The following is a 25,038-nucleotide window of genomic DNA, read 5'->3' as shown; positions in this document are numbered from 1 at the left end:
GAGTAAGACTCTGTCAAAAAAAAAAAAAAAAAAAAAAAAAAAGAAAGAACCAAACTGATCTGATAGAGCTGAAAAACTCACTTCAAGAATTTCATAGTACAATTACAAGTATTAACAGCAGAATCAACCAAGCTGAGGAAAGAATCTCAGAGCTCAAAAACCAGTTCTCTAAAGTAACTCAATCAGACGAAAGTAAAGAAGAAACAAAAAAGAATTGACAAAACTTCTGAGATTCGTGGGATTATGAAAAGAGACTAAACCTATGACTCATTGGCTAGTCTGAAAGAGGGAGAGAAAGCAAGCAACTTGGAAAACATAGTTACGGACATCATCCAGGAAAATTTCCCTAACCTTGTTAGAGAGACCAACCTTCAAATTCAAGAAATGCAGAGAACCCCTGTGTGATACGGTACAAGATGACTATCCCCAAGACACACAGTAATCAGATTTCCAAGTCTGAAATGAAAGACAAAATGTTAAAGGCATCTAGAAAGAAGGAGCAGATCACTAAAAAGGGAAATGCACCAGACTAACGTGAAGGAAAAATAATATTTTTTTTTTCCAAGATGGAGTCTTGCTCTGTCACCAGGCTGGAGTGCAGTGGTGCGATCTCGGCTCACCACAACTTCCACCTCCCAGGTTCAAGCGATTATCCTGCCTCAACTTCCTGAGTAGCTGGGATTACAGGCATGTGCCACCATGCCTGGCTAATTTTTGTATTATTGATAGACACAGGATTTCACCATGTTGGCCAGGCTAGTCTCAAACTCCTGACCTCAAGTGATCCACCCACCTTGGTCTCCCAAAGTGCTGGGATTACAGGCGTGAGCCCCCATGCCTGACCAAGATCTTTTTCAGACAAGCAAATGGTACTGGAATTCTTACCAGTAGACTGTCTTACAAGAGGTCCTTAAGGGAGTGCTAAATATGGAAAGGAAAGACTAATATTGGCCACCACAAAAACACACTTAAGTACATAGACCATTAACACTATAAAGCAATCAAGCCATCAAGTCTGAATAATCAGCTAACAACATGATGACAAAATCAAACCTCAACTGATCAATATTAACCTTGAATGTAAATTGGCTAAATGCTTCAATTAAAAGGCAAAGAATGGCAAGTGGAATAAAGAAAGCAAGACCCAACTCTATGCTGTCTTCAAGAGAATCATCTGACATGTAATAACACCCATAGACTTAAAGTAAAGAGATGGAGAAAAATCTACCAAGTAAATGGAAAACAGGAAAAAGCAGGGGTTGCTGTTCTAATTTCAGACAAAACAGACTTTAAACCAATGGTAATCAAAAAAGACACAGAAGGACATTATATAATGGCAAAGATTTTAATTCAACAAGAAGATCTGACTGTCCTAAATATATATGCATGCAACATAGGAACACCCAGATTTATAAAGCAATTTCTTAAAAACATACAAAGAGACTTAGATAACCAAACAGTAATAGGGGGAGACTTCAACACCCCACTGACAGTATTAGATAATTGAGGCAGAAAACTAATAAAGATATTTGGGACCTGAACGCAACATTTGACAAAATGGGTCTGACATACACCTACAGAACTCTCTATCCAAAAACAACAGAATATACATTTTCCTCCTTTACGTGGGCACATACACAAAAATTGACCACACAATTGGCCATAAAATAATCCTCAGCAAATTAAAAAACCCAAATTATACCAAACACACTCTTGGATACAGTACAATAAAAATAGAAATCAATACTAAGAAAACTGCTCAAAAGCACACAGTTACATGGAAATTAAACAATCTGCTCCTAAGTAACTTTTGCATAAGCAATGAAACTAAGGTAGACATCAAGAAATATTTTGAAACTAATGAGAACAAAGGTACAACATACCAGAATATCTGGGACACAGCTATAGCTGTGTTAAGAGAAAAGTTTATAGCATTAAATGCCCACATCAAATAGAAAGATCTTAAATTAGCAACTAACATATCACCTAGAGGAACTGGAGAAACAAGAGCAAACCAACCCCAGAGCTAGCAGAAGACAAGAAATAACCAAAATCAGAGGCAAACTGAAGGACATTGAGATGTGAAAAACCATACAAAAGATCAACACATCAGGAGTTGGTTTTTTGAAAGAATAAATAAGATGAGTAGATCACTAGCTAGACAAATAAAGAAAAAAAAGAGAGAAGATCCAAATAAAAATAATCAGAAATAACAAAGAGGACATTACCACCAACCCACAGAAATAAAAAAAATGCTCAGAGACTACTACTAATACCTTTAAGCACAAAAAACTAGAAAACCTAGAATAAATGGATAAATTCTTGGAAACCTACACCTCCTAAGATTGAACCAGGAAGAAATGGAATCCCTGAACAAACCAATAATGAGTTCTAAAATTGAATCAGTAATCAAAAGTCTACCAATCATAAAAAGCCCAGGATCAGATGAAGTCACAACTAAATTCTATCACATGTATAAAGGAAAGCTGGTACCATCCCTATTGAAACTATTTCAAAAAATTGAGGAAGAGGGACTCCTCCTTAACTCATTCTGTGAGTCCAGCATCTTCCTGATACCAAAACCTGGCACAGACAGAACAAAAGGAAAGCCTCAGGACAATCTTCTTGATAAATATAGATGCAAAATTCCTCAACAAAATACCAGCAAACAAAATCCAGCAAGACATCAAAAAATTAATCCACCACAATCAAGTAGGATTTATCTCTGGGATGCAAGGTTTGTTCAACATACATGAATCAATAAATGTGATTCATCACATAAACAGAACTAAAACCAAAACCACATGATCATCTCAATAGACACAGAAAAGGCCTTTAGTAAAATGAAAAATCTTTTCATGTTAAAAACCCTCGATACACTAGGCAATGAAGGAGCATACCTCAAAATAATCAGAGCCATATGTAACAAACCCACGCCAACATCATACTGAATGGGCAAAAACTTGAAACATTTGAGAACTGGAACAAGACAAGGATGCCCACTTTCACCACTCACATTCAACATTGTACTGGATATTCTAGCCAGAGCAATCAGGCAAGAGAAAGAAACTAAAGACATCCAAATAGGAAAAGAGGAAGTCAAACTATCTCCATTTGTAGACAACATAATTCTCTATCTGGAAAACCCCATGGTCTCAGCCCAGAAGCTCCTTCAGTTGATAAACAACTTCAGCAAAGTTTCAGGATACAAATCAATGCACAGAAATCACTGGCATTTCTATACACCAACAATAGCCAAGTCGAGAGCCAAATGAGGAATGAATCACATTCACAAGTGCCAGGAAAGAAATAAAATACCTGGGAATATGGCTAACCAAGGAGGTGAAAAATTTCTACAACGAGAATTACAAAACCCTGCTCAAATAAATCAGAGATGACACAAAGATTCAATGTTTATGGATAGGAAGAATCAATATTGTTAAAATGGCCATACTGGCCAAAGAAATTTATAGATTAAATGCTATTCCTATAAACTATCAATGGCATTCTTCACATAATTATAAAAAACTATTTTAAAATTCATGTGGAAGCAAAACGAGTGCCAATAGCAAAAGCAATACTAAGCACAAAGAACAAAGCTGGAGACAACACATTACCTGACTTCAAAGTACTCTACAAGGTTATGGTAACCTAAACAGCATGGTACCAAAAAAAAAAAAGGAAAAAAACCCACATAGATTGATGGAACAGAATAGAGAGCCCAGAAATAAAACCACACATCTACAACAGTCTGATCTTTGACAAAGTCAACAAAGCAGGCAATGGGGAAAGGACACCCTATTCAATAAATGGAACTGGAATAACTGGTTAGCCCTAAGAAGAAGATTAAAATTGAACTCCTTCCTTACACCATATACAAAAATCAATGCAAGCTAGGTTAGAGACTTATATGTAAAACCTACAACTATAAAAACCCAGAAGACAACCTAAAAAATGTTACTGTAGACATACATTCTGGCAAAGATTTCATGATGAAGCTGCCAAAGACAATTGCAATAAAACCCAAAAATTGTCAAATGGAATCTGATTATACTGAAGATCTTCTGCACAGCAAAAGAAATTATCAACAGAGTAAACAGCCTACAGAATGGGAGAAAATATATGCAAGCTATATATCCAATAAATGTTGAATATCCAGAATCTATAAGGAACTTAAACAAATTTACAAGAAAAAAACAAAACCCCATTAAAACATGCACAAAGAATATGAACAGACACTTTTCAAAAGAAGATATACATGTGCTCAAGAAGCATATGAAAAAATGCTCAACATCACTAATCATCACAGAAATGCAAATCAAAACCACAATGAGATAACATCTCACAGCACTCGGAATGGCTATTATTAAAAACTCAAAAAGTAATAAATGCTGACCAACTTGTAGAGAAAAGAAAATGCATATACATTGTTGGTGGGATGGTGATATGGTTTGACTGTGTCCTCACCCAAATCTTATCTTGAATTCCCACGTGTTGTGGGAGGGACCTGGTGGGAGGTAATTGAATCATGGGGGCAGGTCTTTTCCATGCTGTACTCATGATAGTGAGTAAGTCTCACGAGATGGTTTTAAAAATGGGAGTTTCCCTGAACAAGCTCTCTTCTCTTGTCTGCTGCGATGTGAGATGTGCCTTTCGGCTTCTGCCATAATTATGAGGCCTCCCCAGTTTATTGGACTGAAAGTCCAATAAACGTCTTTCTTTTGTAATTGTCCAGTCTCAGCTATGTCTTCATCAACAGTGTGAAAACAGACTAATACAGTAATTTGGTACCAGTAGAGTGGGGCGCTGCTGAAAAGATACTCAAAAATGTAGAAGCAACTTTGGAACTTGGTAACAGGCAGAGGTTGGAACAGTTTGGAGAGCTCAGAAAAAGACAGGAAAATGTGGGGAAGTTTGGAATTCTCTAGAGACTTGTTAAATGGCTTTGACCAAAATGCTGATAATGATATGAACAATGAAATCCAGGCTGAGGTGGTCTCAGATGGAGATGAGGAACTTGTTGGGAAGTGGAGCAAAAGTAACTCTTGTTACATTTTAGCAAAGAGACTGGCAGCATTTTGCCCCTGCCCTAGAGACTTGTGGAACTTTGAACTTGAGAGAGAGGATTTAGGGTATCTGGTGGAAGCTTAGGCAGCAAAGCGTTAAAGATATGACTTGGGTGCTGTTAAAAACATTGTTTTAAAAAGGAAACAGCATAAAAGTTGGGAAAATTTGCAGCCTGACAATGTAATGGAAAAGCAAATCCCATTTTCTGAGGAGAAATTCAAGGCAGCTGCAGAAATTTGCATAAGTAATGAGGAGCTGAATGTTAATCCCCAAGACAATGGGGAAAATGTCTCCAGGGCATGTCAGAGGTCTTCGTGGCAGCCCCTCCCATCATAACCTGGAGGCTTAGAAGGAAAAGTGGTTGTGTGGGCTGGGCCCAGAGTCTCTTTGCTGTGTGCAGTCTAGCGACTTGGTGCCTTGTGTTCCATCCACTCTAGCTGTGACTAAAAGGGGCCAAGGTGCAGCTCAGGCTGTTGCTTCAGAGGGTGGAAGCCCCAAGCCCTGTCAGCTTCCACATGGTGTTGAGCCTACAGGTGCAGAGAAGTCAAGAATTGAGGTTTGAGATTGTCTGCCTAGATTTCAGAGGATGTATGGAAATGCCTGGATGCCCAGGCAGAAGTTTGCTGCAGAAGAACCTCTGCTAGGGCAGTATGAAAGGGAAATGTGGGGTCAGAGCCCCGACATGGAGTCCCTCCTGGGGCACTGCCTAGTGGAGCTGTGAGAAGCAGGCAACTATCATCCAGACCCCAGAATGGTAGATCCACCAACAGCTTGCACAAAGTGCCTGGAAAAGTCACAGTCACTCAATGCCAGACCATGACAGCACCCAGGAGGGGGCTATATCCTGCAAAACCACAGGGGCAGAGCTGCCGAAGACCATGGGAACCCACCTCTTGCATCAGCATGACCTGGATGTGAGACATGGAGTCAAAGGAGATCATTTTGGAGCTTTAAAATTTGACTGCCCCGCTGGATTTTGGACTTTCAGGGGGACTGTAGCCCCTTCGTTTTGGTTAATTTCTCCATTTGAAATGTCCATATTTACCCAATACCTGTACCCCCGTTGTCTCTAGGAAGTAACCAAATTGCTTTAGATTTTACAGTCTCATAGGCAGAAGGGACTTGCCTTGTCTCCAATGAGACTTTGGACTGTGGACTTTTGAGTTAATGCAGAAATGAGTTAAGACTTTGAGAGACTATAGGAAAGGCATGATTGGTTTTAAAATGTGAGGAAATAAGATTTGGGAGGGGCCGGAGGCAGAATGATGTGGTTTGGCTGTGTCCCCATCCAAATCTCATCTTGAATTCCCATGTGTTGTGGGAGGGACCTGGTGGGAGATAATTGAATTGTGGGGGCAGGTCTTTCTTGTGCTGTTCTTGTGATAGTGAATAAGTCTCATGAGAGCTGATGGTTTTAAAAATGGGAGTTTTCCTACACAAGCTCTCTTGTCTGCCACCATATGAGACATGCCTTTCACCTTCCATTATGATGGTGAGGCCTCCCTAGCCATGTGGAACTGTGAGTCCAATAAGCCTCTTTCTTTTGTAAATTGCCCAGTCTCGGGTATATCTTTATCAGCAGTGTGAAAACAGAGTAACACAGACTGTAAATTAGTTCAGTCATAGGAGAAAGCAGTGTGGCAATTTCTCAAAGAACTTAAAACAGAATTACCATTCAACCCAGCAGTCCCATGATTGGGTGTATACCCAAAGGAATATGAGCCATTCGACTATAAAGACACATACATGCATATACTCATCATAGCACTATTCACAATAGCAAAGACATGGAATCAACCTCCTAAATGCCCATCAATAGTAGACTGGATAAATAAAATGTGGTATATATACACTATGGAATACTACGCAACCATAAAAAAGAACAAGATTATGTCCTTTGCAGCAACATGAATGGAGTTTGAGGCCATTATCATAGGCAAACTAATTCAGGAACAGAAAACCAAATACTGCATGTTCTTGCTTATAAATGGGAGCAAACATTGACTACACATGAACACGTGTACTTGAGGGTGGAAGGTAGAGGAGGGAGAGGACCTAAAAACCACCTATTGGATAATAAGATTATTACCTAGGTGATAAGATAATCTGTACAACGAACCCCTGTGACATGCGATTTACCTATATAACACACCAGCACATGTACCCCTGAACCTAAAAGAAAAGTTTTATAAAAAGCTGTACACAAAATGCAGACCTTATTGGAAACCCTCAAGGCAGTGACATCGTGTTGGGTATTCCCATTTAGGGTGATGGGGTCTTGAGTAAATATCTCAGCGTTACTTGTATTATCAGAATGTGGGTCTTTGTTCATTACTCTAATAATTGCCAGTAGAAGAGGATTTGGTTTTCCCTGAAGGCTGGTATTGTAAAGAATTTACCAACTCCAGACAACTTGAAAGATTAAGTTGCTCATTTTTGGGGGTATTTCTATTTGGTACTTCCATTTAAGATATTCACCTAGGATGGAAAATGTTTTTAGTCCTCCAGTAAAGAATGGCTTTGCTAACACATGGTCAGCTTATTTAATATGTGGCATGTCATGTTTCTTCTAAGTCTAGCATTTAATGTCACCTCTTATTGGATGTAGACATGGAGAATTACTCCTTCTTCTATGTTTCTGTTATAGGAGTTATCATATACACATGTATTATATCTGTCTTTCCATCTCACCTTCTCAAAACCAGATATTATGTCTTCTTCATCCATATATTCCCAACACTACACAGTACTAGGGATTTAGCAAATATTCTTTTTCTTCCTTTCCCTTTTCTCCTCAAATTATGAGCAATGTGAACTCATTTGGATAATTATTTTGAAATGTAGAAGTAGGCCGGGTGCAGTGGCTCTTGCCTGTAATCTCAGCACTTTGGGAGGCCGAGGTGGGCAGATCACAAGGTCAGAAGTTTGAGAGCAGCCTGGCCAACCTGGTGAAACCCCATCTCTACTAGAAATACAAAAATTAGCTGGGCATGGTGGTGGGCGTCTGTAACTCCAGCTACTTGGGAGGCTGAGGCAGGAGAATCATCTGAACCTGGGAGATGGAAGTTGCAGTGAGCTGAGATCATGTCATTGCACTCCAGCTTGGGCAACAGGGTGAGACTCCATTAAAAAGAAAAAAAAAAAGAAATGTAGAAGTATAGAGATGTTGGCTAAACAGGCCAGTTGATAACAGCTTAGAAAACTCAGGTTTGACCATAGAAATGAATGGTGTCTCTAACACTAGCTTTTAGTAAACTTTTTCTCTTCTCCAGATGCAGAAGCTTCAAAGGAGTGTGGAAAGTGTCTGGAAGGAAAGGTGTGCACCTTGGAGCTTTCCTTGGAGTGTATCATTGAGCTCTTTGTGTTTGGGTGGTGGGTCTTTGGAAGGTAAGACTTCTGACCTCCGAGGGGGTGGATCTCCAGAGAGTAGCCTGACTTCCTGAAGGGCATCCTGGAGAGGCAAGGGTGAGGGAGGCAGAAACCAGTGTTCATCTTGATCCTCTAGGAACTTGACCTTGAAGCAGAGGGCTGAGTAGGGCTGAGTATTTGAATGGAAGAAGAGGTGCACCTTGAGTGTGGCACTGAGATACTAAGCATGGAACACTGTTATCTGCACTTAACACTGAAGAATGAAACCCACCTGCTTCAGCAAACCACATAGGGTGAACAAGATCTTGAATTACATAGAAGGTAACCATACATCCTGGTTTTCTGAAACAGTCCTGGCTAACGTCTCTTGTCCTGGCATAACTATTAACAGCATTCCTTTCTATTATCAAAAATGTCTCAATTTGTACAATAAATTACTTGACCACTTTGTGTAGGATCAGTTTTCAATAGCGACATTATGTGTTCTCACAAAGCAATGGCAGTGGACCAAGGTGTCCCAGGTTGACTCCTGGCTGGTGTGAATGCTAGAATGACCCCTCCCTGCCCTTGGACTTAAGAGCTGTAAAGATTCTGACAGTTTAGGTGGGAGGAATAACTTCAAGGAGTTCAAATATATCCTGTTTTTTTTTTTTAATTTAATACATGATATATTATTCAATTTTATGCAACTTTCTGAAAAGATATACTTCACTGCAGTGAATAGTAACTCTATGTGACCAGAATTTCTGTTTTCATCTAATACTAAGCTAATAGGGTAAAATTTTTTACCTTAAATTAAGAAAGTGACAGCCTCTGGGAACTATTCTATTCTCTATGCTTCCTCCTTAGCACGTAACTGACCCTATAAATGTAACCTCAGTTTGGATTTTCCATTTAATCGAGAAGTTAATTAAAAGGATCTTTTATAAAATTTGCATGTGGCTAGATATTACTGGTTGGTTACACATTTTCATAATTTCTATAGTCATTGCACAATGCCTAGAAAATATGACCTGCTTGATACCAGCTTTCTTAAAGTTAATGACATTTTTAGACCTAAAACCTTATCATTTAAAATAATTTTCTCTTGTACTGGAAAATAATGTAGAGTATATCCTATTAGTAAGGCATGTGAGTATTTCAGCAATTAATTGGAAAAATAAGAGGTGTGATGTATATGCTACTTTGAGTTGGTGAAGCAATTTATACCAGTCATATTCTAGTTATTTTAGAATTGTTGCTTACTTTAGCCCTAGTGACCTGATTATTTACATGGTTCTTAAACTGAGCTCTTTGTAGTGGTGTAGTAGCTTTCGCCACCTTAACCTACAGTCTTTAGAAGTTACAATTTTTGCTTATACAAAGACACAGACTTTAACAATGAAGTAGACCTCTGCTTTTGCATGTCCAGCATCCCTTTTCTCTTCCATAGGAACTGAGCCCGTTTTACTGGGAGAAATGCATTCCACATAGTTTAGGTGATTCCCTTACTTTATTCTTCTTCTTTTACTACTCTTAATCCTTAATAAGGGGCTGAACATATGACATAAGCTTGACCAATCAGAGTATTCCATCCCTCTGGCCACATTGACTGTGGGACAGGGTAGGCAATTGACTTCAGATAGGCCAGTTTATGATCTTTTCTGGACTTTACTGCTGAACCTATTGGAAAATGCTTTTATTCTGCAAAGATTGCTAATCTGGTAGTACGAGATTTAGGTTGTTGGCAGCCATCTTGTCACTAAAAAGAGAAGACCCATCTGAAGAGAGAAGAAAAAGAAACGATGTCTCAAAGACATTGTTTTGAGGTTTCTTGCTCTAGCCTTGTCTAAAGCCCCAAATCTATTCATGCACTTAAAAAAATTTTGTGGGTACATAGTAGGTGTGTATATTTATGGGGTATATGAAATGTTTTGATACAGGTATGCAATGAGTAATAATCACATCATGTAAAATGATGTACCCATCTCCTCAAGCATTTATCCATTGTGTTTACAAACCAATTATACTCTTTTAGTTATTTAAAAATGTACAATTAAATTGTTATTGATGATAGTCACCCTGTTTTGCTATAAAATACTAGGTCTTACTTTAAAAAAAAAAATCCACTAAGCATTCTCACCTCCCTGCCATCACCCTTCACAACCTCTGGTAACCGTTCTTCTACTCTCTATCTTCATGAGTTCAATTATTTTGATTTTTTAGGTTTTACAAATAAATGAGAACATGTGATATGTGTCTTTTTGTGCATGGCTTATTTCACTTAGCATGATGGCCTCCAGTTCCAATGCAAATGACAGAATCTCATTTTCTTTTTATGGCTGAATAGCACTCTATTGCGTAGATGTACTATATTTTCTTTATTCATTCATCTGTTGATGGGCACTTAGGCTGATTCCAAATTTTGGCTATTGTGAACAGTGCTGCAGTGAACATGAAAGTGTGGATGGCTCTTCAATATACTGATTTCCTTTGAGTATATACCCATCAGTGGGATTGCTGGATCATATGGTAGCTCTATTTTTAGTTTTTTGAGGAACCTCCAAACTGTTCTCCATGGTGTTTGTACTAACTTACATTCCCACTAACAATGTATGAGCATTCCCTTTTCTCTCTATCTTTGCCAGCATTTGTTATTCCGTTTTTGGATATAAGCCATTTTAACTGGGGTGAGATGATATCTCATTGTAGTTTTGATTTGCATTTCTCTGATGATCCGTGATGTCAAGTACCTTTCACATGCCTGTTTGCCATCTGTATGTATTCTTTTAGAAATGTCTATTCAAATCTTTTGCCCATTTTAAATCAGATTATTAGATTTATTTCCTATAGAGTTGTTTGAGCTCCTTATATATCCTGGTTATTAATCCCTTGTCAGAAGAGCAGTTTGCAAATATTTTCCCCCATTCTGTGATGTGTCTCTTAACTTTGTTGATTGTTTCATTTGCTATGCAGAAGCTTTTTAACTTGATGAGAACTCATTTGTCCATTTTTGTCTTGGTTGCCTGTGCTTTTAAGGTATTACTCAAGAAATTTTTGCTCAGATCAATGTACTGGAGGGTTTCTCTGATGTTTTCTTGTGCTGGTTTCATAGGCTGAGGACTTAGATTTAAGACTTTAATCCATTTTGATTTGACTTTTGTATATGGTGAGAGGGATTTAGTTTCATTTTCCTGCATATGGATATCCAGTTTTCTCAGTTTCATTTATTGAAGAGACTGTCTTTTCTCCCATGTTTGTTCTTGGCACCTCTGTAGGTGCCAAGGTGTGCAGATTTGTTTCTAGGTTCTCTATTATGTTCCATTGGTATATGTGTCTGTTTTTATGCCAGTACCATGCTGCTTTGGTCACTATAGCTCTGTAGTATAATTTGAAGTCAAGTAATGTGATTCCTCCTGTTTTATTCTTTTTGCTTAGATTAGTTTTGGCTGTTCTGGGTCTTTAGTGGCTCCCTATAAATTTTAGAATAGTTTTTTTTTTTTTAATTTATGTGAAGAATGTCATTGGTATTTTGATAAAAATTGCACTAAATCTGTAGATTGCTTTGGGTAGTATGGATATTTTAACAATGTTAATTTTTCCAATCCATGAACTTGGAATAAGTTTCCATTTTTTGGTGTCCTCTTCAATTTCCTTCATCAGTGTTTTACATTTTTCATTATAAAGATCTTTCACTTCTTTGGTTAATTCCTAGATATTTAATTTTATTTGTGGCTATGATAAGTGGAATTATTATTATTATTTTTTTTTCAGATTGTTCACTGTTGGCATATAGAAATCCTACTGATTTTCACAACGTGGGGACAGGTCATCATGGTGGATGGGAGGCAGGACTAGATTGCAGCTGCAACTCAGACAGAGAGAGAAGCATGCAGAGGCTCGCATTTTGAATTGTAGCTCCAGATCAACTTCAAGAACAAACCAGCGATTCTGAGAGGACTCACAGACCCTCTGAAGGAAGTGGACTGCTCCTGCAGGACCCAGAAGCCACCCCAAATACTCTGTTGGTATTAATGACTGAGAGACCCATAGACAGTTCACATGACAGGACTCTGTGCAGACAACCCCCAGTACCAGCCTGGCACCTGGTAGACTTGCTGGGTGGCTAGACCCAGAAGAGAGGCAACAATCACTGCAGTTCAGCTTACAGAAATCCACATTCTTAGGAAAAGGGGGAGAGTACTACATCAAGGGAACACCCTATGGGACAAAATAATCTGAACAACAGCCTTCAGCCCTAGACTTTCCCTCTAACAGGGCCTACCTAAATGAGAAGGAACCAGAAAACCAACTCTGGTAATACGACAAAACAAGGCTCCTTAACACCCCCCACAAATCACACTAGTTCACTAGCAGTGGATTCAAGTCAAGAAAAAAAAATCCCTGATTTACCTGAAAAAGAATTCAGGAGGTTAGTTATTAAGTTAATTAGGGAGGCACCAGAGAAAGGCAAAGCCCAATGCAAGGGAATCCAAAAAATGAAACAAGAAGTGAAGGGATAAATATTCAAGGAAGAGGTAGCTATTCTTATATCAGACAAAACAAACTTTAAAGCAACAGCAGTTAAAAAAGACAAAGAGGGACATTATATGATGGTAAAAGACCTTGTCCAACAGGAAAATATCACAATCCTAAACATATACACCTAACATTTGAGCTCCATAATTTATTAGACAATTACTAATAGACCTAAGAAATGAGATAGACAGTAACTTGATAATAGTGGGGAACTTCCATACTCCACTGACAGCAGTAGATAGGTCATCAAGATAGAAAGTCAATAAAGAAACGATGGATTTAAATTGTATCTTGGAACAAATGGACTTAACAGATACATATAGAACATTTTATCCAACAACTGCAGAATACACATTCTATTCAACAGCACATGGAACTTTCTCCAATATATACCATATGATAGGCCATAAAATGAGCCTCAATAAATTTAAGAAAATTTAAATTATATCAAGCACTCTCTCAGACCACAGTGGAATAAAACTGGAAATCAACATAAAAAGAAACCTTCAAAACAATGGAAATACATGGAAATTATATAACCTGCTCCTGAATGAGCAATGAGTCAAAAATGAAATGAAGGAAATTAAAAAATTCTTCTAACTGAAGGACAATAATGACACAACCTATCAAAACATCTGGGATACAGCAAAGGTAGTGCTAAGAGGAAAGTTTATAGCCCTTAACACCTACATCAAAAAGACTGAAAGAGCACAAGCTGACATTCTAAGGTCACACCTCAAGGAACTACAGAAACAAGAACATACCACACCAAACCCGGCAGAAGAAAGGAAATAACGAAGATTAGAGCAAAACTAAATGTAATTGAAACAAACAACAACAACAAAAGAAATGCAAAAGATAAATGAAACAAAAAGCTGGTTCTTTGAAAAGAGTGATAAAATTGATAGATCATTAGCAAGATAAACAAAGAAAAGAAGAGAGAAAATCCAAATAACCTCGTTAAGAAATGAAACAGGAGATATTACAACTGACACCACAGAAATACAAAAGATTATTAAAGGTTATTATGAACACCTCTACACACATAAACGATAAAACCTAGAAGAGATGGATAAATTCCTGGAAAGATACAACCCTCCTAGCTTAAATTGGGAAGAATTAGATACCCTGAACAGACCAATAACAAGCAGCGAGATAGAAATGGCAATTTAAAAATTACCACCAACAAAAAAAGTCCAGGACCGAATGGATTCACAGAAGAATTCTACAAGACATTCAAAGAAGAATTGGTACCAATCATTTTGACACTATTCCACAAGATAGAGAAAGAGGGAACCCCCACACCCCCAATTCATTCTGTGAAGCCAGTATCACCCTAATACCAAAACCAAGAAAGGACACAACCAAAAAAGAAAATTACAGATTGATATCCTTGATGAACATAGATACTAAAATCCTTAACAAAATACTAGCTACCTGAATTCAACAACATATCAAAAAGATAATCCATCATGATCAAGTGGGTTTCATACCAGGGATGCAGGGATGGTTTAACATACACAAGTCAACAAATGTTATATACCACATAAACAGAATTAAAACCAAAATCATGTGATCATCTCAATAGATGAAGAAAAAGCATTTGACGAAATCCAGCATCCCTTTGTGGTTAAAACTCTCAGCAAAATTGGCATACAAGGGAGATACTTCAATGTAATAAAAGCCATCTATGACAAATCACCAGCCAACATAATACCGAATAGGGAAAAGTTGAAAGCATTCCCCCTGAGAATTGGAACAAGACAAGGATGCCCAATCTCACTACTCCTGTTCAACATACTGTTGTAAGTCTTAGCCAGAGCAATCAGACAAAAGAAAAAAAGGGCATCCAAATCTGTAAAGAGGAAGTCAAACTGCCACTGTTTGCTGATGATATGATCGTTTACCTTGAAAACCCTAAAGACTACTCCAGAAGGCTCCTAGAATTGATAGAAGAATTCAGCAAAGTTTCCGGATACAAGATTAATGTACACAAATCAGTAGCTCTTCTATATACCAACAGTGACCAAGGGGAGAATCAAATCAAGAATTCAACCCCTTTTACAGTAGCTGCAAACATAAAATAAAATACTTAGGAATTTACCTAAACAAGGAGACGAAAGACCTCTACAAGGAAAACTAAAAAACATTGCTGAAAGAAATCATAGTTGACACAAACAAATGGAAACACATCCCATGCTCACTGATGGGTAGAATCAGTGTTGTGAAAATGACATACTGCCAAAAACAATCTACAAATTCAATGCAATCCCCATCAAAATACCACCATCATTCTTTACAGAATTAGAAAAAACAATTCTAAAATTGATGTAAAACAAAAAAAGAACCCACATAGCCAAAGCAAGACTAAGCAAAAAGAACAAATCTGGAGGCATGACACTACCTGATTTCAAACGAATCTATAAGGCCATAGTCACCAAAACAGCATGGTACTGGTATAAAAATAGGCACATAGACCAATGGAACAGAATAGAGAACTCAGAAATAAACCCAAATACTTATAGCCAACTGATCTTTGATAAAGCAAACAAAAACATAAGGTGGGGAAAGGACACCCTTTTCAACAAATAGTGCTGGGACAACTGGATAGCCACATGTAGGAGAATGAAAGTGGATCCTCATCTCTTGCCTTATACAAAAATCAACTCAAGACGGATTAAGGACTTAAATCTAAGACCTGAAACTATAAAAATTCTAGAAGATAACGTTGGAAAAATCCTTTTAGACATTGGCTTAGGCAAGGATTTCATGACCAAGAACCCAAAAACAAATGCAATAAAAACAAAGATAAATAACTAGGACTTAATTAAACTAAAGAACTTTTGCCTGGCAAAAGGAATAGTCAGCAGAGTAAACAGACAGTCCACAGAGTGGCAGAAAATCTTCACAATCTATACATCTGACAAGGGACTATTCAGAATCTATATTCAGAATCTACAACAAACTCAAACAAGTCAGCAAGAAAAACCAAACAATCCCATCAAAAAGTAGGCTAAGGACATGAATAGACAATTCTCAAAAGATGTACAAATGACCAACAAACATATGAAAAAATGCTCAATATCACTAATGATCAAAGAAATGCAAATCAAAACCACAATGTGATACCACCTTCCTCTTGCAAGAATGGCCATAATAAAAATAAATAAATAAAAAAATAGTAGATATTGACGTGGATGTGGTGAAGAGGGAAACACTTCTACACTGCTGGTGGGAATGTAAACTAGTACAAACACTATGGAAAACAGTGTAGAGATTCTTTAAACAACTAAAAGAACTACCATTTGATCCAGCAATCCCACTACTGGATATCTACCAGGAGGAGAAGAAGTCATCATACAAAAAAGATATTTGCACACTCATGTTTATAGCAGCACAATTTGCAATTGCAAAATCGTGGAACCAACCCAAATGCCCATCAATCAACTAATGGATAAACAAATTGTGGTATATTTATATGATGGAATACTACTCAGTCATAAAAAGAAATGAAACAATGGCATTTGCAGCGACCTGGATGAGATTGGAAGCCATTATTCTAAGGGAAGTAACTCGGAAATGGAAAACCAAATATCATATGTTATTACTGATATGTGGGAGCTAAACTATGAGGACGCAAAGGCATATGAATGATACAATGGACTTTGGGGACTTGTGGGGAAGAGTGGTAGGGGGTGAGGGACAAAAATATAGGGACAAAAATATTTTTAAAAAGACTACAGATATAGTGCAGTGTATACTGCTGGGGTGATGGGTGCACCAGAATCTCACAAATCACCACTAAAGAACTTACTAATGTAACCAAATACCAACTGTACCCCAATAACTTACAAAAAAAAGTTACTGATTTTTGTATGTTGATTTTGTATCCTGCAACTTTACTGAATTTGTTATCAGTTCTAAATAGCCTTTTTTGGTGTATTCTTTATTTTTTTCCAAATATAATATCATCTGAAAACAAGCAGAATTTGACTTCTTTCTTTTCAATTTGGATGTTCTTTATTTCTCTATCTTTTCTGATTGCTCTAGCTAGAATTTCCAGTACTATATTGAATAACAGTCATGAAAGTGGACATGTTCCAGAAATTAGAGGAAAGGCCTTCAGTTTTTCCTCATTCGGTATGATACTAGCTGTGAGTCTGTCATATATGGCTTTTATTATGTTGAGATATGTTCTTTCTATCTCCAGTTCTTTGAGGGCTTTTATCATGAAATATTGTTGAATTTTATCAATTGCTTTTTCAGCATCAATTGAAATGATCATATGGTTTTTGTCCTTCATTCTGTACATATAATGAATCACATTGATTGATTTGTGTATGTTGAACTATCCCTGCATCCCAGGTCATGATATATGATCTTTTTAATGTATTGTTGAATTTGATTTGCTGGTATTTTGTGGAGGATTTTGCACCAATATTCATCAGATATTTTGGCCTGTAGTTTTCTTTTTTGATGTGTTTCTGTCTGGTTTTGGTGTCAGGGTAATATTGACCTTATAGAATGTGTTTGGAAGTATTCCCTCCTCTTCTGCATTTTGGAATAGTTTGAATAGAATTGGTATTGTTCATCTTTATTTATTTTTTAATTATACTTTAAGTTCTGAGGTACATGTGCAGAATGTGCAGGTTTGCTACATAGATAAACATGTGCCATGTTGGTTTGCTGCACCCATCAACCCATCATCTACATTAGGTATTTCTCCTAATGCTATCCCTCCCCTAACCTCCCATCCCCTGACAGGCCCCTGTGTGTGATGTTCCCCTCCATGTTCATGTGTTCTCTTGTTCAACTCCCACTTATGAGAACATGTGGTGTTTGGTTTTCAGTTCTTGTGTTAGTTTGCTGAGAATGATGATTTCAAGCTTCATCTGTTGCACTGCAAAGTACATGAACTCATCCTTTTTTATGGCTGCATGGTAGTCTATGGTGTATACATGTCACATTTTCTTTATCCAGTCTATCATTGATGAGCATTTGGGTTGGTTCCAAGTCTTTGCTATTGTGAACAGACAGTGCCACAATCAACGTACATGTGCATGTGTCTTTTTAGTAGAATGATTTATAATCCATTGGGGATATACCCAGTAATGGGATGGCTGGGTCAAATGGTATTTCTAGTTCTAGATCCTTGAGGAAATGCCACACTATCTTCCACAATGGTTGAACTAATTTACACTCCCACCAACAGTGTAAAAGCATTCCTATTTCTCCATTTTCTCCCCAGCATCTGTTGTTTCCTGACATTTTAGTGATTGCCACTCTAACTGGTGTGAGATGGTATCTCATTGTGGTTTTGATTTACATTTCTCTAATGACCAGTGATGATGAGCTTTTTTTCATGTTTGTTGGCTGCATAAATGTCTTCTTTTGGAAAGTGTCTGTCCATATCCTTTGCCCGCTTTTTGGTGGGGTTTTTTTTTTTTTTTCTTGTAAATTTGTTTAAGTTCTTTGTAAATTCTGGATATTAGCCCTTTGTCAGATGGATAGATTGCAAAAATTTTCTCCCTTTCTGTAGGTTGCCTGTTCACTCTGACGATAGTTTCTTTTGATGTGCAGAAGCTCTTTAGTTTAAGTATATCCCATTTGTCTATTTTGGCTTTTGTTGCCATTGCTTTTGGTGTCTTAGTCATGAAGTATTTGCTCATGCCTATGTCCTAAATGGTATTGCCTAGGTTTTATTCTAGGGTTTTTATGGTTTTAGGTCTTACGTTTAAGTCTTTAATCCATCTTGAGTTAATTTTTGTGTAAGGTGTAAGGAAGGGATCCAGTTTCAGCTTTCTACATATGGCTAGCCAGTTTTCCCAACACCACTTATTAAATAGGGAATCCTTTCCCCATTGCTAGTTTTTGTCAGGTTTATCAAAGATCAGATGGTTGTATATGTGTGGCATTACTTCTGAGGCCTCTGTTCTGTTCCATTAGTCTATATATGTGTTTTGGTACCAGTACCATGTTGTTTTGGTTACTGTAGCCTTGTAGTATAGTTTGAAGTCAGGTAGTGTGATGCCTCCAGCGTTGTTCTTTTTGCTTAGTAGGGTTGTCTTTGCTATATGGGCTCTTTTTTGGTTCCATATGAAATTTAAAGTAGTTTTTTCCAATTCTTTGAAGATAGTCAATGGTAGCTTGATGGGGATAGCACTGAATCTACAAATTACTTTGGGCAGTATGGCCATTTTCACGATATTGATTATTCCCATCTGTGAGCATGGAATGTTTTTCCATTTGTTTGTATCCTCTCTTATTTCCTTGAGGAGTGGTTTGCAGTTCTCCTTGAAGAGGTCCTTCACTTCCCTTGTAAGTTGTATTCCTAGGTGTATTATTCTCTTTGTAGCAATTGTGAATGGGAGTTTACTCATGATTTGGCTCTCTGTTTGTCTATTATTGGTGTATAGGAATGCTTGTGATTTTTGCACATTGATTTTGTATCCTGAGACTTTGCTGAAGTTGCTTATCAGCTTAAGGAGATTTGGGGCTGAGATGATGTGGTTTTCTAAATATACAATCATGTCATCTGCAAACAGGGACAATTTGACTTCCTCTTTTCCGAATTGAATACCTTTTATTTCTTTCTCTTGCCTGATTGCCCTGGCTAGAACTTCCAATACTATGTTGAATAGGAGTGAGAGAGGGCATCCTTGTCTTGTGCTGGTATTCATAGGGAATGCCTCCAGTTTTTTCCCATTCAGTATGATATTGGCTGTGGGTTTGTCATAAATAGCACTCATTATTTTGAGAAATGTTCCATCAATACCTAGTTTAGTGAGAGTTTTTAGCATGAAGAGCTATTGAATTTTGTTGAAGGCCTTTTGTGCATCTATTGAGATAATCATGTGGTTTTTGTCATTGGTTCTGTTTATATGAAGGATTATGTTTATTGATTTGCATATGTTGAATCAGCCTCACATCCCAGGGATGAAGCCAACTTGATCGTGGTGGATGTGCTGCTGGATTCGGTTTGCAGGTGTTTTATTGAGGATTTTCAAATCTATGTTCATTAGGAATATTGGCCTGGAATTTTCTTTTTTTGTTGTGTCTCTGCCAGGTTTTGGTATCAGGATAATGCTGGCCTCATAAAATGAGTTAGGGAGGATTCCCTCTTTTTGTGTTGTTTGGAATAGTTTCAGAAGGAATGGTGCCAGCTACTCTTTGTACTTCTGGTAGAATTCGGCTAGGAATTCAACTGGTCCTGGACTTTTTTCGGTTGATAGGCTATTAATTGCTGTCTCAATTTCAGAACTTGTTATTGGTCTATTCAGGATTCGACTTCATCCTGGTTTAGTCTTGGGAGGGTGTATGTATCCAGGAACTTATCCATTTCTTCTAGATTTTCTAGTTTATTTGCATAGAGGTTATTCTTTGACGTAGTTTGTATTTCTGTGGAATCAGTGGTGCTATCCCCTTTATCATTTTTTATTGCATCTATTTGATTCTTCTCTGTTTTCTTCTTTATTAGTCTGGCTAGTGGTCTATCTATTTTGTTGATCTTTTAAAAAAACCAGCTCCTGGATTCACTGATTTTTTGAAGAGTTTTTCGTGTCTCTCTCCTTCAGTTCTGTTCTGAGTTATTTCTTGCTTTCTGCTTGCTTTTGAATTTGTTTACTCTTGCTTCTCTAGTTCTTTCAATTGTAATGTTAGGGTGTTGATTTTAGATCTTTCCTGGTTCTCTTGTGGGCATTTAGTCCTATAAATTTCCCTGTACACACTGCTTTAAATGTGTCCTCAAGATTCTGGTACATTGTGTCTTTATTCTCATTGGTTTCAAAGAACTTATTTATTTCTGCCTTTATTTCGTTATTTATCCAGTAGTCATTCAGGAGCAGGTTGTTTAGTTTCCATGTAGTTGTGCGGTTTTGAGACTTTCTTAATCCTGAGTTCTAATTTGATTGCACTGTGATCTCAGAGGCTCTTTGTTGTGATTTCTGTTCTTTTACATTTGCTGAGGAGTGTTTTACTTTCAATTATGTGGTCAATTTTGGAATAAGTGCAATGTGGTGCTGAGATGAATGTATATTCTGTTGATTTAGGGTGGAGAGTTCTGTAGATGTCTATTAGATCTGCTTGGTCCACAGCTGAGTTCAAGTCCTGGATATTCTTATTAATTTTCTGCCTTGTTGATCCATCTAATATTGACAGTGGGGTGTTAAAGTCTTCCACTATTATAGTGTGGGAGTCTAAGTGTTAAAGTCTTCCACTTTTTTTTTTTTTTTGAGATGGAGTCTGGCTCTGTCTCCCAGGCTGGAGTGCAGTGGCCGGATCTCAGCTCACTGCAAGCTCTGCCTCCCGGGTTCACGCCATTTTCCTGCCTCAGCCTCCCAAGTAGCTGGGACTACAGGCGCCCGCCACCACGCCTGGCTAATTTTTTGTATTTTTAGTAGAGATGGAGTTTCACTGTGTTAACCAGGATGGTCTCGATCTCCTGACGATCCGCCCGCCTCGGCCTCCCAGAGTGCTGGGATTACAGGCGTAAGTCACCACGCCTGGCTGTCTTCCACTATTATAGTGTGGGAGTCTAAGTCTCTTTGTAGGTCTCTGAGAACTTGCTTTATGAATCTGGGTGCTCCTGTATTGGGTGCACATACATTTAGGATATTTAGCTCTTCTTGTTGCATCGATCCCTTTACCATTATGTAATGCCCTTGTCTCTTTTGATATTTGTTGGTTTAAAGTTTGTTTTATCAGAGACTAGGATTGCAACCCCTGTAGTTCATCTTTAAATGTTTGATAGAATTCAGGAGTGAAGCCATCAGGTCCTGGGTTTTTCTTTACTGGGAGACTATTTATTACAGCTTTGATCTCATTACTTGCTATTGGTCTTTTCAGGTTTGGATTTCTTTACGGTTCAATCTTGTTGTTTTTGTCTAGGAATTTGTCAATTTCTTCTAGATTTTCCAATTTATTGGCCTATAGTTGCTCATAGTGGCCCCTAATAAATCCTTTGAATTTCTGCAGGACCAGTTGCAAGTCTACTTTTTTCACCTCTGATTTCATTTATTTGGATCGTCTCTCTTTTTTTCTTAGTCTGGCTGCAGGTTTTTCAATGTTGTTTAACTTTTCAATAAAGAAACTTTTTGTTTCATTGATCTTTTGTATTGTTTTCTTCATTTTGATTTCATTTATTTCTGCTCTGATCTTTATGTTTCTCTTCTACTAATTTTGCGTTTGTTTTGCTCTTGCTTTTGTAGTTCTTCAAGATGCATCATTTTGTTGTTTATTTAAAGTTTTTCTTCTTTCTTGATATAGGCACTTATAGCTATAAATTTATCTTTTAGTACTACTTTTGCTGTATCCTGTAGGTTTTGTTATGTTATGTTTCCATTATCATTTGTTTCAAGAAATTTTTTAATTTCCTTCTTAATGTCTTCATTGACCTACTAGTCATTCAGGAGCATATTGTTTAATTTCCATGTATTTCTATACTTTCTCAAATTCCTCATTATTGATTTCTAGCTTTATTCCATTGTGGTCAGAGAAGATAGTTGATATTATTTCAATTTTTGAGAATGCTGTTTTGTGACCTAAAATATGGTCTATTCTTGAGAGTGATCCATGTGCCAAGGAAAATAATGTGTATTCTGAAGCCGCTGGATGAAATGTTCTGTAAGTATCCATTAGGTTTATTTGGACTACAGTGCAGATTACATCCAATGTTTGTTTGTTGATTTTCTGTCTAGGAGATCTGTGCAAAGCTGAAGGTAGAGTGTTGAAGTCTCCAGGTATTATCATATTAAGGTCTATCTCTCTCTTTAGCTTTAATAATATTTGCTATATATATCTGGGTGCTCCAGTGTTGGGTGCGTATATATTTAAAATTGTTGTATCCTCTTGCTGAATTAACCCTTTATCATTATGTAGTGACCTTATCTCTTATATTTTTACTCGTTAAATCTATTTTGTCTTATATAAGAATAGTTATTCTTGCCTAAAGTGTGTTTCTTTTAGACAACAGATCTTTGGGTCCTGTTCATAAATTCATTCAGTCAGTCTATGTCCTTTGATTGGAGAGTTTAGTCCACTTACATTCAATGTTATTATTGATAAGTAAAGACTTACTTCTGCCATTTTGTTATTTGTCTTGTTGTTTTGTGGTCTTCTCTTCCTTCTTCCTTTTCTTCCTGTCTTCCTTCTAGTAAAGGTGATTCTGTCTGGTGATATAATTTAGGTTTTTTTTTTTTTTTTTGCATTTTTTTGTGTATTCATTGTATGTTTTTTGAGATTACCATGAGGTTAGCAAATACTATCTTATAACCCATTATTTTAAGCTAGTAACAACTGAACATTACTTGCATAAACAAACATGAAAAAAGAAAACAAAGGCTCTATTTCTTAACTTTGTACCCCCACTTTTTAACTTCTTATTGTTTCTATTTTTATCTTGTTATAGTGTCTATGTTCTGAAAAGGATTGTTGTAGTTATTTTTGATTGGTTCATTGTTTAGTTTTCCTACTTAAGAGTAGTTTACATACCACAGTTACTATGTTATAATATTGTGTTTTTCTGTGTACTTGCTATTAGCAGTAGTTTTGTACCTTCAGATAATTTCCTATTGCTCATTAACGTCCTTTTCCTTCTGATTAATGTACTCCCATTAGCATTTCTTATAGGATAGGTCTGGTGTTTATGAAGTCCCTCAGATTTTGTTTGTCTGGGAAAGTCTTTATTTCTCCTTCATGTTCGAAGGACATTTTCACCAGAATACTATAGCAGGATAAATGTTTATTTCCTCTAGCACTTTGAATATATCATGCCACTCTCTCCTGGTCTGTAAGATTTTCATTGAAATGTCTGCTGCCAGACATATTAGAGCGCCATTGTACATTATTTGTTTCTTTTCTCTTGTTGCATTTGTGATCCTTTCTTTATCCTTGACCTTTGGGAGTTTTGATTATTAAATGCCTTGACATAGTCTTCTTCGGGTTAAATCTGTTGGTGTTCTATATTTGGATATTGATGTCTTTCTCTAAGTTTGGGAAGTTCTTTGTTATTATTCCTTTGAATAAACTTTCTATGCCTATCTCTTTACCTCCCCTTTGAGGCCAGTAACTCTTAGATTTTTTCTTTTGAGGTTACTTTCTAGATCCTGTAGGTGTGCTTTGTTGTTTTTCATTTTATTTTTTCTTTTGTGTCTTCTGTGTATTTTCCACTACCCTGTCTTTAACCTCACCAATTCTTTCTTCTGCTTGATCAATTCTGCTATTAAAAGACTCTGATGTATTCTTCAGTATGCTAAATGCATTTTAACTCCAGAATTTCTGCTTGATCTTGATTCTTTTAAATTATTTTAATCTCGGTGTTACATTTATCTGATAGAATTCTGAGTTTCTTCTCTGTGTTATCTTGAATTTGAGTTTCCTCAAAACAGGTATTTTACTTTTCTGCCTGAAAGGTCACATATCTCTGTTTCTCCAGGATTGGTCCCTGATGCCTTACTTAGTTTGGTGAGGTCATGTTTTCCTGAATGTTGTTGATGCTTGTAGGTGTTTGGTGTTGGGGCATTGAAGAGTTAGGCATTTATTGTAGTCTTCTCAGTCTGGGCTTGTTGGTGCCCATTCTACTTGGGAAGGCCTTCCAGATATTCAAAAGGACTTTGATGTTGTGATCTAAGCCATTACCTGCTGTAGGGGCCACCCTAAGCCCAGTAATACTGTGGTTCTTTCCGACTTGTAGAGGTACTACCTTGATGACTTTGAGAAAAATCTGGAAGAATTCTCTGGATTATCAGGCAGAGGTTCTTATTCTCTTTTCCTACTTTCCCTCAAATGAATGGCGTCTCTCTCTTTTCTGAGTCACCTGGAGCTCTGGGTGGTGTAACACAAGTACCTCTGTGGCCAAAACCACTAGAATTGTGCTGGGTTAGACCTGAAGCCAGCACAGCACTAGGTCTTACCCAAAGTCTGCTGTAATCACTCCCTAGCTATGTCCTATGTTCACTCAAGGCCCTGGGGCTCTACAATCAGCAGGTGGCAAAGCAACCAGGCCTGTGTCCTTCCCTTCATGGTGGTGAGTTCCCCCTGGCCCTGTGCATGTCCAGAGATGCTGTCAGGGGCCAGGGTCTAGAGTCA

General features: G+C 37.4%; 1 protein-coding gene across 1 annotated transcript in view; it reads right to left on the bottom strand.

The window, feature by feature from the left end:
- Window positions 1-9,062: 9,062 nt before the first annotated feature.
- Window positions 9,063-25,038, bottom strand: part of TMCO5A (transmembrane and coiled-coil domains 5A) — a 34,307-nt gene continuing 18,331 nt past the window's right edge. The window contains exon 12 of the mRNA XM_050796073.1: window positions 9,063-10,196. Coding sequence (XP_050652030.1) covers window positions 10,178-10,196 — 19 coding nt within the window. The 3' untranslated portion in view covers window positions 9,063-10,177. The remainder of the gene's footprint in view (window positions 10,197-25,038) is intronic.

This window comes from Macaca thibetana, chromosome 7 (genome assembly GCF_024542745.1).
Source record: "Macaca thibetana thibetana isolate TM-01 chromosome 7, ASM2454274v1, whole genome shotgun sequence".
In the NCBI taxonomy this organism is placed as follows: domain Eukaryota; kingdom Metazoa; phylum Chordata; class Mammalia; order Primates; family Cercopithecidae; genus Macaca; species Macaca thibetana.
Note: the sequence above shows the minus strand (reverse complement) of the source record. Positions and strands in the feature narration are given on the sequence as shown.